The 14,116-nt window shown below is 46.7% G+C and overlaps 1 protein-coding gene across 1 annotated transcript in view; it reads right to left on the reverse strand.

Moving 5' to 3' along the window:
- LOC121546591 (CDK5 and ABL1 enzyme substrate 2-like) overlaps positions 1 to 14,116 on the reverse strand; it is a 100,034-nt gene that overhangs the window by 34,358 nt on the left and 51,560 nt on the right. Inside the window, exon 4 of the mRNA XM_041857835.2 lies at positions 7,864 to 7,966. Within this exon, the coding sequence (XP_041713769.1) occupies positions 7,864 to 7,966 (103 nt within the window). The remainder of the gene's footprint in view (positions 1 to 7,863; positions 7,967 to 14,116) is intronic.

The following is a 14,116-nucleotide window of genomic DNA, read 5'->3' on the forward strand; positions in this document are numbered from 1 at the left end:
TGCAGAGTGGCTGGAGGAGGTGTGGCCAGACAGGGTGGTCATCTGCTCTGACTCCTTGTGCAGCACTGATGAGCTTAAATTCATGTGGTGTCTCAGAGCAGATAGGATGTATTGTATGAGGTTTTGCAGTGTTTGTATAGGGTGAAACAGATGGGGGGGGGGTATTTGTGATGTTCCTCTGGGCACCAGCTCATGTGGGGAGTAGAGGGGAATGAGGAAGTGGATATTATCGCCAAGCAGACTCTTAAACATCCTAATGTTAAGATGGAATTGTCAAATCAGTAAAGCAGAAGCCAAGGGATTAATAAGAACAGTGGTTAAAAAATAAGTGGCAAGAGTTGTGGAACAGGGAGAGAAAGGGAAGACGCCTGTATGAGATCCAGGAAAAGGTGGGGGCAGGGAGGTCATCAGGCCGAGAGAGAAGGGAGGACAGTGTAATCACAAGGCTGAGACTGGGACACACAAGGCACTAATAGTTCATTGAAAGTGGTGGGGAAACATCCGACTGGGAGGTGTGATCATTGTGAGGAGGAGATGGAGGCAGTGGAACACGTTCTATTTCAGCGCCAGAAATATGCGAGAGAAAGGGTGCGATCGTTATTAGATTTGAGGAGCAATGGGGTTGCAGAGCCAGGATTAAGCGAACTGTTGTAGTATTTCATTATGTATTTCGTTTCCTTAGGGAGACGTGATTATTGGGTAGGATTTTGACCTTCCTGTCTCTGGTCCACACTCCAGTCCAGTTGGTGGCGGTAATGCACCTTTAAAGTTGGTTGCCAACCGCCATATAAAATCCACAGAAGAAGAAACAAGAAGTTTTCGCGCATGGAGTGAATGGAAGAGCGTGAGGTTAGGTGCAGACAACGAAGACGGCAACAACAAGAAGTCATTCAGACATGAACTGTATAGAGCCAGGGCTGTAGGAATTGGCTCCAAGAAAATCCCTCGGTAAGCTACCATCGGCTGCCCAAGGACCCACAACATTTGAAGAAGTGGCTCCATGTCCTGAAGAGGAAGGACGTGTCAGCTCGAGCTGGCAGGATCTGCAGACAGCACTACGCGGAGGAAGACTTCGGGATGAAGGGCACTTTCAAAGCGGCAACCGGGAGTTTCCGAATGGAAAGGAGTCATAGGACTACGTTGAAGCGCTCTGCTTGCACCTCCATTTTCGAGGGTTATGGTGTAGGGGTTACCGACCGACCGACCATCATCAACACCGCTGACTTCGGAGTCTAGGAAAAGCTGGACTGAATGGAGGAGGCGAGTCAATGGAGCCTGAGGTAACGTTAACCGGTCACGAGTCAACGTAACGTTAACCGGTCACGAGTCATGACTGTTGTTGGATTAGGCTAGCGTCAGACACTGGACTACTTTGTTGCAACGCATGTTGAAGGTAACTAGCTAATTGCGTCTTAAGTGTTTTGTGAAAACCCCCCCCAGCAACTAACGTTAGCAAGCAACTCAACTGCAACTCAAATTGCAACACAGTTTCTCTGTGTAGCCCTGTTATTAGGGAGTTACTGTAGTTAGCTTCCACCTCAGATAGTCAAGTACTGTAATACATTTTGTTGACAGATTTGTTTTTGGAATGTTTTGTTAGCTCCACCTCATTTAGCTAGACTGAAGTTGACATACAGTGAGGGAAAAAAGTATTTGATCCCCTGCTGATTTTGTACGTTTGCCCACTGACAAAGAAATGATCAGTCTATAATTTTAATGGTAGGTTTATTTGAACAGTGAGAGACAGAATAACAACAAAAAAATCCAGAAATGTCAAAAATGTTATAAATTGATTAGCATTTTAATGAGGGAAATAAGTATTTAACCCCCTCTCAATCAGAAAGATTTCTGGCTCCCAGGTGTCTTTTATACAGGTAACGAGCTGAGATTAGGAGCACACTCTTAAAGGGAGTGCTCCTAATCTCAGCTTGTTACCTGTATAAAAGACACCTGTCCACAGAAGCAATCAATCAGATTCCAAACTCTCCACCATGGCCAAAACCAAAGAGCTCTCCAAGGATGTCAGGGACAAGATTGTAGACTTACACAAGGCTGGAATGGGCTACAAGACCATCGCCAAGCAGCTTGGTGAGAAGGTGATAACAGTTGGTGCGATTATTCGCAAATGGAAGAAACACAAAATAACTGTCAATCTCCCTCGGCCTGGGGCTCCATGCAAGATCTCACCTCGTGGAGTTGCAATGATCATGAGAACGGTGAGGAATCAGCCCAGAACTACACGGGAGGATCTTGTCAATGATCTCAAGGCAGCTGGGACCATAGTCACCAAGAAAACAATTGGTAACACACTACGCTGTGAAGGACTGAAATCCTGCAGCGCCCGCAAGGTCCCCCTGCTCTGAAGTTTGCCAATGAACATCTGAATGATTCAGAGGAGAACTGGGTGAAAGTGTTGTGGTCAGATGAGACCAAATGGAGCTCTTTGGCATCAACTCAACTCGCCGTGTTTGGAGGAGGAGGAATGCTGCCTATGACCCCAAGAACACCATCCCAACCGTCAAACATGGAGGTGGAAACATTATGCTTTGGGGGTGTTTTTCTGCTAACGGGACAGGAAAACTTCGCCGCATTAAAGGGACGATGGACGGGGCCATGTTCCGTCAAATCTTGGGTGAGAACCTCCTTCCCTCAGCCAGGGCATTGAAAATGGGTCATGGATGGGTATTCCAGCATGACAATGACCCAAAACATACGGCCAAGGCAACAAAGGAGTGGCTCAAGAAGAAGCACATTAAGGTCCTGGAGTGGCCTAGCCAGTCTCCAGACCTTAATCCCATAGAAAATCTGTGGAGGGAGCTGAAGGTTCGAGTTGCCAAACGTCAGCCTCAAAACCTTAATGACTTGGAGAAGATCTGCAAAGAGGAGTGGGACAAAATCCCTCCTGAGATGTGTGCAAACCTGGTGGCCAACTACAAGAAACGTCTGACCTCTGTGATTGCCAACAAGGGTTTTGCCACCACCAAGTACTAAGTCATGTTTTGCAGAGGGGTCAAATACTTATTTCCCTCATTAAAATGCAAATCAATTTATAACATTTTTGACATGCGTTTTTCTGGATTTTTGTTGTTGTTATTCTGTCTCTCACTGTTCAAATAAACCTACCATTAAAATGATAGACTGATCATGTCTTTGTCAGTGGGCAAACGTACAAAATCAGCAGGGGATCAAATACTTTTTTCCCCTCACTGTATGTTTGCTGAAATATAAATGTCCCTGTATTTGCTGTGTGTGTTGACATAGTAGACAGGTAGATTGTTAATGCCAACTGATATATTTGTATTATTATACATGTAATATTATATTTCGGTTCAGTTGTCTTAACAAAACGTTTGTTTGTTTTCAGGATGAATAGGACAATATAAAGTATATGCAGTGATTCCTGAATATAACTATAACCTATTAGATGCCTTAATTGTTTTCTACCAACAGGAAAGAACGGTTAGTACAGACGGTTAGCCAAACGGACCCCTGGGTGCCAGAGTGTTCCTGTGCTGCGCTGGAGAAGAGGTCCACCGGGACCATCACTAAAGAGCTCGGGGCCCGGCTAGATTGCGCTCACGACCATCAGTGTTACAACCGAGTCCTGCCCCCATCTGCCACGGATGGAGCTGACGGAGAGTGAGATCAGTGAAGAACTTAACTCTGAGAGCTCAGAATCATAATCATCACAGCGCGAGCCGAGATGTACTATGGAAGAGTGTGTGCAAGATCCGAAATACATTTGTCTTTGATAGCAAGCTGAAGGAGTTGTTCAGTGTCTGCCATGAGCCAGGTGTCATCAGTTCATCCCTGAAAAATAAATGGTTTTGCCATCACCATGGAGACAGTGTGTTATGGGCCACGGGAGGAAGTGGGAGTCCCAGACCAGAGTGGGAAAGTTGTTTGCAGGGAATCTGTTGGTGCCATCAGCGGTCTCCCTTACTGGCGGCTCACGCTCCATATTTGTGGAAACATGTCACCTCCTCAGCCTGGTGTCCATGTCGCTGTGACAGTTCGCAAAACCAACAGCGCATCTACATTGTGCCAGAGGTTAACAGGTAGCTTTAGTGGTTAAGAGCGTTGTGCCAGTAACCGAAAGGTCGCTGGTTCTAATCCCTGAGCCGACTAGGTGACAAATCTGTTGATGTTGCCCTTGAGCAAGGCACTTAAACCTAATTGCTCCTGTAAGTCGCTCTGGATAAGAGCGTCTGCTAAATGACTAAAATGTTAACCACATGTGGACCTCTTTACACGGAGGCCATTCTGGCTACAAATTGGTGACGGTCCACTGATCGTATCTGGAGACTCTGCTTCCCACCTGATCCTCGCCCAGGAGACTGGGCATGTGACCGAAGTGAAGAACAGCTACTGGTTGGAGACGGAGGGATTAGAGAGATGCCTGCAACACGTTGAGGTAAGCTATCGCCTAACCTATATTTTCTAGCTAGCCTAAGGGATGTAAGTGGGTGTATGAAGAGGACATGGTTACCTTTTTAGGATAATAATATAATCATTATTACTAACAGGCCCATGGATGCAGTATTGAAACCCTGGCCACTGACAGGCATCCAAGTGTGAGGCTGTACTTTAGGGACTCACATGCTGATATCTGGCATGAGAATGACCTGTGGCACATTGCCAAAGGTGTGAGGAAACAGCTGGTGGCCATCGGGAAGCCAGTGGTACTGTCATACATGTCATATATATTATAGTAAAATCACAACTATGATTTGTGTAACTTCTATCTGGCTCTAAGGATCATCCCAGCGGACTCCGCTGAGCGCCCAAAGAGAGACAGTGGCAGTCACTTTGGGGGAACGGGCTGGTGTTCCGAAAATGGAGAAAGAGCAGGCCATTCAACAGCGAATTCAAAGATACACACGTCCATAAAGGGAATCGGAGTGGAATTGTTTTTCCACTGATAAAAAAAACAAACAAAAAAACAGTTTCAACGAACGTGCTACCTTGTCCCGGACCTGCTGTCTCGACCTATGAATGCTCAGCCATGAAAAGCCAACTGACATTTGCTCCTGCGGTGTTGAACTGTTGCACCCTCTATAACCACTGTGGTTATTATTTTGATGTAAAAAGGGTTTTGTAAAATACATTTGATTGATTGATTGTTTGCTGTGTATTCACTAACTGTCTGAGTCATGTGACATTTTTATAGTTCCTGTAACATATTTTGGATGCTCACGAGGCATTTATAAGTTAGATTCTTCAAGAATCAATAGTTACATATCATTAATTTATAAGTGCAAAAATGGATGGAGCATCTGCTGATTGCCCCTTTAAGGTATGCTGCTGTTGTTTGTCTATTGATCTTGTGCATGAGGCAAAGACCTGCGATCACAAGCCTTTCATGTGAATCCTCTTCTTGTTTCATTGGAACTTGTAGAAAATAACTTAATTACCCTGTAATTGACTATGTATTTTTGTAATCCTGTTTCTCTGTTTCCACTACCATGTAGCCAGGTCGCTTTGGATAAAGGCGTCTGCTAAATGGCACATATTATTGAAGTCTCCTTTGACTCTGCCAACAAGCTCCCCAGTGTAGTTACCATTCCTTTCCAATAGATGGCAGCCAAAGCTAATTGAAGTCACTACTCTAGCAACAGGGACAAGTGCGTGTTGAAAGTAGTTTTATCTTCAAAGCAAGTTTATCTAGTTACACTTGAACCTGTTGTTATAGTGGACAAGCTAACTAATAAAAATTTTTTACATAAGGCGCAGGCATTAGGTCTGTCTTAAAACAAATTACAGCAGGCTAGATTTACTAAATGAACTGGTTCTATTCAAACTCAAACCCTATGTAAATGCCTATTGCTTCTGGGTATGCGTGCCTTAAGGAAGAAGCAAGACACGCAGGGATGTTAGCTCACTTGGTAGAGCATGGTGCTTGCAACGCCAGGGTTGTAGGTTCGATTCCCACGGGGGGCCAGTATGAAAAATGTATGCACTCACTAACTGTAAGTCGCTCTGGATAAGAGCGTCTGCTAAAATGACTAAAATGTTAAATGTTAAAATGTACACCTTGTCCAATTCTCCCTTGTGCCCATAGTGTGAACTGGCGATAAGCTGCCAGCCTGTGTGCTCTGCAAGCAAAATCATAAGAAAAGTTCGTCTGACACGAAACTAAATCACAATGTATTTATAATGAGCACGCCCCCCGTATTGGTTAGAATGAGATTTCATGAATCATGATGCTGTCTGTGACTCGAACTGCGGTAGTCTAATCAAAAGGTAAATGTGTTACCATGGCGCCAAACAGCGCTGGTGATAAACATCGTTATAGGATACTGATTATATATATTGAGCACCTACCCACTACTGATGTTAACTTCAAGCAATTATTTAACTTGCATACCGGCTGGTCGAGAAACCTCTTCTGCCAGGAAGTCCTTCATAAGCATTAGTGACGCGTCCAATACGTCGCCATCCAGACAGACTGACGGGAACCTCTGACTGGATGTAATACAGGGATTTTGTACTGTATCGCCACCATCTCTCTACAACACACACACACGTGCTCTCTGGTCATTATCTGGCAGCATCCGCACTCACACCAGTTTGTGTCACCGCTACGCCGACCCTCTTAGCTGAGGTGTTTCAGGCAGCATACGTGTTACTGCTACGAGAACGAACTTTCTGATCTGGGGGCAACGATCGGCTCAAACGTGAACGGCTTCAGTATGTTTATTGGCTCCCTAACTAACGTTATTTCATCCTCTGTTATAAACTAATTCTCAGGCTCTGAGCTATTCTTGGTAAATTCTGCCATTTTTGGGAGTTCCATAATGTTCTCTCCTGCCAGTGACGCAACCATGACAATATGGCGATTTACAATTACAGTTAGCTGGCATTGTAAATCGTAGTGTTTCCATTCCCCTTTAAGTATCAAAAGTAATTGTAATTGCTAAAATATACTTAAGTATCAAAAGTACAAGTATAAATCATTTCAAATTCCTTATATTAAGCAAAGCATTTTCTAGTTTTTTATTTAAATTTACGGATAGCCAGGGTCACACTCCAACTCTCAGACATCATTTACGAACGAAGCATGTGTTTAGTGAGTCCACCATATCAGAGGTAGTAGGGATGACCAGGGATGTTCTCTTGATAAATTGGACGATTTTCCTGTCCTGCTAAGCATTCAAAATGTAACAAGTGCTTTTGGGTGTCAGGGAAAATGTATGTAGTTAAAAAGTACATCATTTTCTTTAGGAATGTAGTGAAGTAAAAGTAAAAGTTGTCAAAAATATTAATAGTAAAGTACATATACCCCAAAAAACTACTTAAGTAGTACTTTCAAGTATTTTAAGTACTTTACACCACTGAGTATAAGGGGGGTTCCTATGGTTCCTGTAGGGCGGCAGGTAGCTTAGTGGGTAAGAGCGTTGTGCCAGTAACCGAAAGGTTGCTGGTTCTAATCCCCGAGCCGACTAGGTGAAAAATCTGTCGATGTGCCCTTAAGGAAGGCACTTAACCCTAATTGCTCATGTAAGTCGCTCTGGATAAGAGTGTCCGCTAAATGACTGAAATGTAAATTAAATGAAATGTTACATCCCAAATGGCACCCTATTCCCTACATAGTGCACTATAGCCTCTGGTCAAAAGTAGTGCACTGTATGGGGAATAGAGTGTTTGGGACAAACTATCTCCTCCATACGCTTTGGGGGACACCCGCCTGGAATATCATCTAGGACTACTAGCTACGTATCATCTGCACTAAACCCAAACCTATGAGTTGCATCGTACCTGGGGCCTATGATACCTTCTTGGCCCATGGAGATAGATAGACCAGCGGTAAGGTTAGGACATGGATTGACCCAACCTATCACTAAATGTAAATGTAGACTTTACCTTGCCGTATGGCTCCTGTTCAAAACCCTCCAGGCCTGGCAGCATCTCCAGAGTGGTAGAGATGTTCCCTGATGAATATCTACGTCTGTCCAACTTGGGGTCACTGTAGAGAGAGATGAGAAAAGAGAGAGAGAGAGGAGAATGACTTTAGCGCTTCAGAGCCTCATCAGTCCCATGCCAATTAACAGTAAGTAATAGAAGAGGAGAGCTCCACGAGAGAGTCAGAGGGATAGTTCCAGACACAGGAGAGAGTCAGAGGGATAGTTCCAGACACAGGAGAGAGTCAGGAGGATAGTTCCAGACACAGGAGAGAGTCAGAGGGATAGTTCCAGACACAGGAGAGAGTCAGAGGGATAGTTCCAGACACAGGAGAGAGTCAGAGACACAGGAGAGAGTCAGAGGGATAGTTCCAGATACAGGAGAGAGTCAGAGACACAGGAGAGAGTCAGAGGGATAGTTCCAGATACAGGAGAGAGTCAGAGACACAGGAGAGAGTCAGGAGGATAGTTCCAGACACAGGAGAGAGTCAGAGGGATAGTTCCAGACACAGGAGAGAGTCAGAGACACAGGAGAGAGTCAGAGGGATAGTTCCTGACACAGGGGAGAGTCAGAGGGATAGTTCCAGACACAGGAGAGAGTCAGGAGGATAGTTCCAGACACAGGAGAGAGTCAGAGGGATAGTTCCAGACACAGGAGAGAGTCAGAGACACAGGAGAGAGTCAGAGGGATAGTTCCAGATACAGGAGAGAGTCAGAGGGATAGTTCCAGACACCGGAGATAGTCAGAGGGATAGTTCCTGACACAGGGGAGAGTCAGAGGGATAGTTCCAGACACAGGAGAGAGTCAGAGGGATAGTTCCAGATACAGGAGAGAGTCAGAAGGATAGTTCCAGATACAGGAGAGAGTCAGAGACACAGGAGAGAGTCAGAGGGATAGTTCCAGATACAGGAGAGAGTCAGAAGGATAGTTCCAGATACAGGAGAGAGTCAGAGACACAGGAGAGAGTCAGAGGGATAGTTCCAGATACAGGAGAGAGTCAGAGGGATAGTTCCAGACACCGGAGATAGTCAGAGGGATAGTTCCAGATACAGGAGAGAGTCAGAGACACAGGAGAGAGTCAGGGGGATAGTTCCAGACACAGGAGAGAGTCAGAGACATAGGAGAGAGTCAAGGGGATAATTCCAGACACAGGAGAGAGTCAGAGACACAGGAGAGAGTCAGAGGGATAGTTCCAGATACAGGAGAGAGTCAGAGGGATAGTTCCAGACACCGGAGATAGTCAGAGGGATAGTTCCAGATACAGGAGAGAGTCAGAGACACAGGAGAGAGTCAGGCGGATAGTTCCAGACACAGGAGAGAGTCAGAGACACAGGAGAGAGTCAAGGGGATAATTCCAGATACAGGAGAGAGTCAGAGACACAGAAGAGAGTCAGAGGGATAGTTCCAGATACAGGAGAGAGTCAGAGGGATAGTTCCAGACACCGGAGAGAGTCAGAGGGATAGTTCCAGATACAGGAGAGAGTCAGAGAGATAGTTCCAGATACAGGAGAGAGTCAGAGGGATAGTTCCAGACACAGGAGAGAGTCAGGAGGATAGTTCCAGACACAGGAGAGTCAGAGACACAGAAGAGAGTCAGGGGGATAGTTCCAGACACAGGAGAGAGTCAGGGGGGTAGTTCCAGACACAGGAGAGAGTCAGAGGGATAGTTCCAGACACAGGAGAGAGTCAGAGGGATAGTTCCAGACACAGGAGAGAGTCAGAGGGATAGGTCCAGATACAGGAGAGAGTCAGAGACACAGGAGTGAGTCAGGGGGATAGTTCCAGACACAGGAGAGAGCCAGAGATACAGGAAAGAGTCAGAAGGATAGTTCCAGACACAGGAGAGAGTCAGATGGATAGTTCCAGACACAGGAGAGAGTCAGAGACACAGGAGAGAGTCAGAGGGATAGTTCCAGATACAGGAGAGAGTCAGAGGGATAGTTCCAGACACCGGAGATAGTCAGAGGGATAGTTCCAGATACAGGAGAGAGTCAGAGACACAGGAGAGAGTCAGGCGGATAGTTCCAGACACAGGAGAGAGTCAGAGACACAGGAGAGAGTCAAGGGGATAATTCCAGATACAGGAGAGAGTCAGAGACACAGAAGAGAGTCAGAGGGATAGTTCCAGATACAGGAGAGAGTCAGAGGGATAGTTCCAGACACCGGAGAGAGTCAGAGGGATAGTTCCAGATACAGGAGAGAGTCAGAGAGATAGTTCCAGATACAGGAGAGAGTCAGAGGGATAGTTCCAGACACAGGAGAGAGTCAGGAGGATAGTTCCAGACACAGGAGAGTCAGAGACACAGAAGAGAGTCAGGGGGATAGTTCCAGACACAGGAGAGAGTCAGGGGGGTAGTTCCAGACACAGGAGAGAGTCAGAGGGATAGTTCCAGACACAGGAGAGAGTCAGAGGGATAGGTCCAGATACAGGAGAGAGTCAGAGACACAGGAGTGAGTCAGGGGGATAGTTCCAGACACAGGAGAGAGCCAGAGATACAGGAAAGAGTCAGAAGGATAGTTCCAGACACAGGAGAGAGTCAGATGGATAGTTCCAGACACAGGAGAGAGTTGGAAGGATAGTTCCAGACACAGGAGAGAGTCAGAGACACAGGAGAGAGTCAGGGAGATAGTTCCAGATACAGGAGAGAGTCAGATACACAGGAGAGAGTCAGAGGGATAGTTCCAGATACAGGAGAGAGTCAGAGACACAGGAGAGAGTCAGATGGATAGTTCCAGATACAGGAGAGAGTCAGAGACACAGGAGAGAGTCAGAGGGATAGTTCCAGATACAGGAGAGAGTCAGAGACACAGGAGAGAGTCAGAGGGATAGTTCCAGATACAGGAGAGAGTCAGAGGGGTAGTTCCAGACACAGGAGAGAGTCAGAGGGATAGTTCCAGATACAGGAGAGAGTCAGAGGGGTAGTTCCAGACACAGGAGAGAGTCAGAGGGATAGTTCCAGACACAGGAGAGAGTCAGAGGGATAGTTCCAGACACAGGAGAGAGTCAGAAGGATAGTTCCAGACACAGGAGAGAGTCAGAAACACAGGAGAGAGTCAGAGGGATAGTTTCAGACTCAGGAGGGAGTCAGAAGGATAGTTCCAGACACAGGAGAGAGTCAGAATCACAGGAGAGAGTCAGAGGGATAGTTCCAGACTAAGGAGAGAGTCAGAAGGATAGTTCCAGACACAGGAGAGAGTCAGAGGGATAGTTTCAGACTCAGGAGGGAGTCAGAAGGATAGTTCCAGACACAGGAGAGAGTCAGAATCACAGGAGAGAGTCAGAGGGATAGTTCCAGACACAGGAGAGAGTCAGAGGGATAGTTCCAGACACAGGAGAGAGTCAGGGGGATAGTTCCAGACATAGGAGAGAGTCGGGGGGATAGTTCCAGACACAGGAGAGAGTCAGAGGGATAGTTCCAGATACAGGAGAGAGTCAGAGACACAGGAGAGAGTCAGTGGGATAGTTCCAGACACAGGAGAGAGCCAGAGATACAGGAGAGAGTCAGAGGGATAGTTCCAGACACAGGAGAGAGCCAGAGATACAGGAGAGAGTCAGAGGGATAGTTCCAGACACAGGAGAGAGTCAGAGGGATAGTTCCAGACACAATAGAGAGTCAGAGGGATAGTTCCAGACACAGGAGAGAGTCAGGGGGATAGTTCCAGATACAGGAGAGAGTCAGAGGGATAGTTCCAGACACAGGAGAGAGTCAGAGGGATAGTTCCAGATACAGGAGAGAGTCAGAGGGATAGTTCCAGACACAGGAGAGAGTTTATGGTTGTTAAATTGAGTTTGGAATTATGACAGTATGAACCATGTCTGTAGATTGGAAAGAACTTAGAAGGGGTCCCACGTGGGTCAGTTGGCAGACCATGGCACTTGCAACGCCAGGGTTGTGGGTTCGATTCCCACAGGGGACCAGTACGAACAAATATGAAAATGTATGCACTCACTACTATAAGTCGCTCTGGATAAGATACAGGAGAGAGTCAGAGACACAGGAGTGAGTCAGGGGGATAGTTCCAGACACAGGAGAGAGCCAGAGATACAGGAAAGAGTCAGAAGGATAGTTCCAGACACAGGAGAGAGTCAGATGGATAGTTCCAGACACAGGAGAGAGTTGGAAGGATAGTTCCAGACACAGGAGAGAGTCAGAGACACAGGAGAGAGTCAGGGAGATAGTTCCAGATACAGGAGAGAGTCAGATACACAGGAGAGAGTCAGAGGGATAGTTCCAGATACAGGAGAGAGTCAGAGACACAGGAGAGAGTCAGATGGATAGTTCCAGATACAGGAGAGAGTCAGAGACACAGGAGAGAGTCAGAGGGATAGTTCCAGATACAGGAGAGAGTCAGAGACACAGGAGAGAGTCAGAGGGATAGTTCCAGATACAGGAGAGAGTCAGAGGGGTAGTTCCAGACACAGGAGAGAGTCAGAGGGATAGTTCCAGATACAGGAGAGAGTCAGAGGGGTAGTTCCAGACACAGGAGAGAGTCAGAGGGATAGTTCCAGACACAGGAGAGAGTCAGAGGGATAGTTCCAGACACAGGAGAGAGTCAGAAGGATAGTTCCAGACACAGGAGAGAGTCAGAAACACAGGAGAGAGTCAGAGGGATAGTTTCAGACTCAGGAGGGAGTCAGAAGGATAGTTCCAGACACAGGAGAGAGTCAGAATCACAGGAGAGAGTCAGAGGGATAGTTCCAGACTAAGGAGAGAGTCAGAAGGATAGTTCCAGACACAGGAGAGAGTCAGAGGGATAGTTTCAGACTCAGGAGGGAGTCAGAAGGATAGTTCCAGACACAGGAGAGAGTCAGAATCACAGGAGAGAGTCAGAGGGATAGTTCCAGACACAGGAGAGAGTCAGAGGGATAGTTCCAGACACAGGAGAGAGTCAGGGGGATAGTTCCAGACATAGGAGAGAGTCAGGGGGATAGTTCCAGACACAGGAGAGAGTCAGAGGGATAGTTCCAGATACAGGAGAGAGTCAGAGACACAGGAGAGAGTCAGTGGGATAGTTTCAGACACAGGAGAGAGCCAGAGATACAGGAGAGAGTCAGAGGGATAGTTCCAGACACAGGAGAGAGCCAGAGATACAGGAGAGAGTCAGAGGGATAGTTCCAGACACAGGAGAGAGTCAGAGGGATAGTTCCAGACACAATAGAGAGTCAGAGGGATAGTTCCAGACACAGGAGAGAGTCAGGGGGATAGTTCCAGATACAGGAGAGAGTCAGAGGGATAGTTCCAGACACAGGAGAGAGTCAGAGGGATAGTTCCAGATACAGGAGAGAGTCAGAGGGATAGTTCCAGACACAGGAGAGAGTTTATGGTTGTTAAATTGAGTTTGGAATTATGACAGTATGAACCATGTCTGTAGATTGGAAAGAACTTAGAAGGGGTCCCACGTGGGTCAGTTGGCAGACCATGGCACTTGCAACGCCAGGGTTGTGGGTTCGATTCCCACAGGGGACCAGTACGAACAAATATGAAAATGTATGCACTCACTACTATAAGTCGCTCTGGATAAGAGCGTCTGCAAAATGTAAAAGTGGAGCTCTTTTAGACCAGTATGTGTCCAAAATGGAACCCTTTTCCTCTCTCCCTGCTTACTGTTTCTCCTCCCTTCCAATCCCTCCCTCCCTGCTTACTGTCTAGTCTTTATAATAAAGAGAGAGAGAGAGGGAAAAATGAAGACACATTCAATTTCCTGTAGCTTTGTGCTGGTGTGTGTGTGTGTGTGTGTGTGTGTGTGTGTGTGTGTGTGTGAGGATGTCAGTGAGAGGTGAAGGCCCTTAGGTCATGATCTGTTCTATATCACACTAATCAGATGGAGCCTGAGAAACACGGGAAAACAAATTCAAACTGATTCATTCTCTCTGTGTTTCTCCTGTGAAATTTCTGCCCTCGGCCCCCTGGGGGTATTAGTGACACTGGGACCTCTCACAGTGCACATAGCATTCTGGAATGGACTGGTCTCTGAGATCAGATTGGCCTGTTGTTATTTATAAATCAGAGGAAAGTCAGTGTAGCAGGATGCAGCAATTAAGAGGACCGGAATAGAAAGGGGAGATGGAGGGAGTGAGAGGACGAGGGTTTCTCACAGAGAGGGTTAGGAAGGGTGAGGACTGAGGAGGGTGAGGACGAGGGTCTAGGCTGGGAGAGAGAGGGGAGGAGGGGTGAGAAAGGGGTGATGAGCCTAGCTAACTCTGTGTGAGAGA

The sequence above is a fragment of the Coregonus clupeaformis genome, chromosome 30 (genome assembly GCF_020615455.1).
Source record: "Coregonus clupeaformis isolate EN_2021a chromosome 30, ASM2061545v1, whole genome shotgun sequence".
In the NCBI taxonomy this organism is placed as follows: Eukaryota; Metazoa; Chordata; class Actinopteri; order Salmoniformes; family Salmonidae; genus Coregonus; species Coregonus clupeaformis.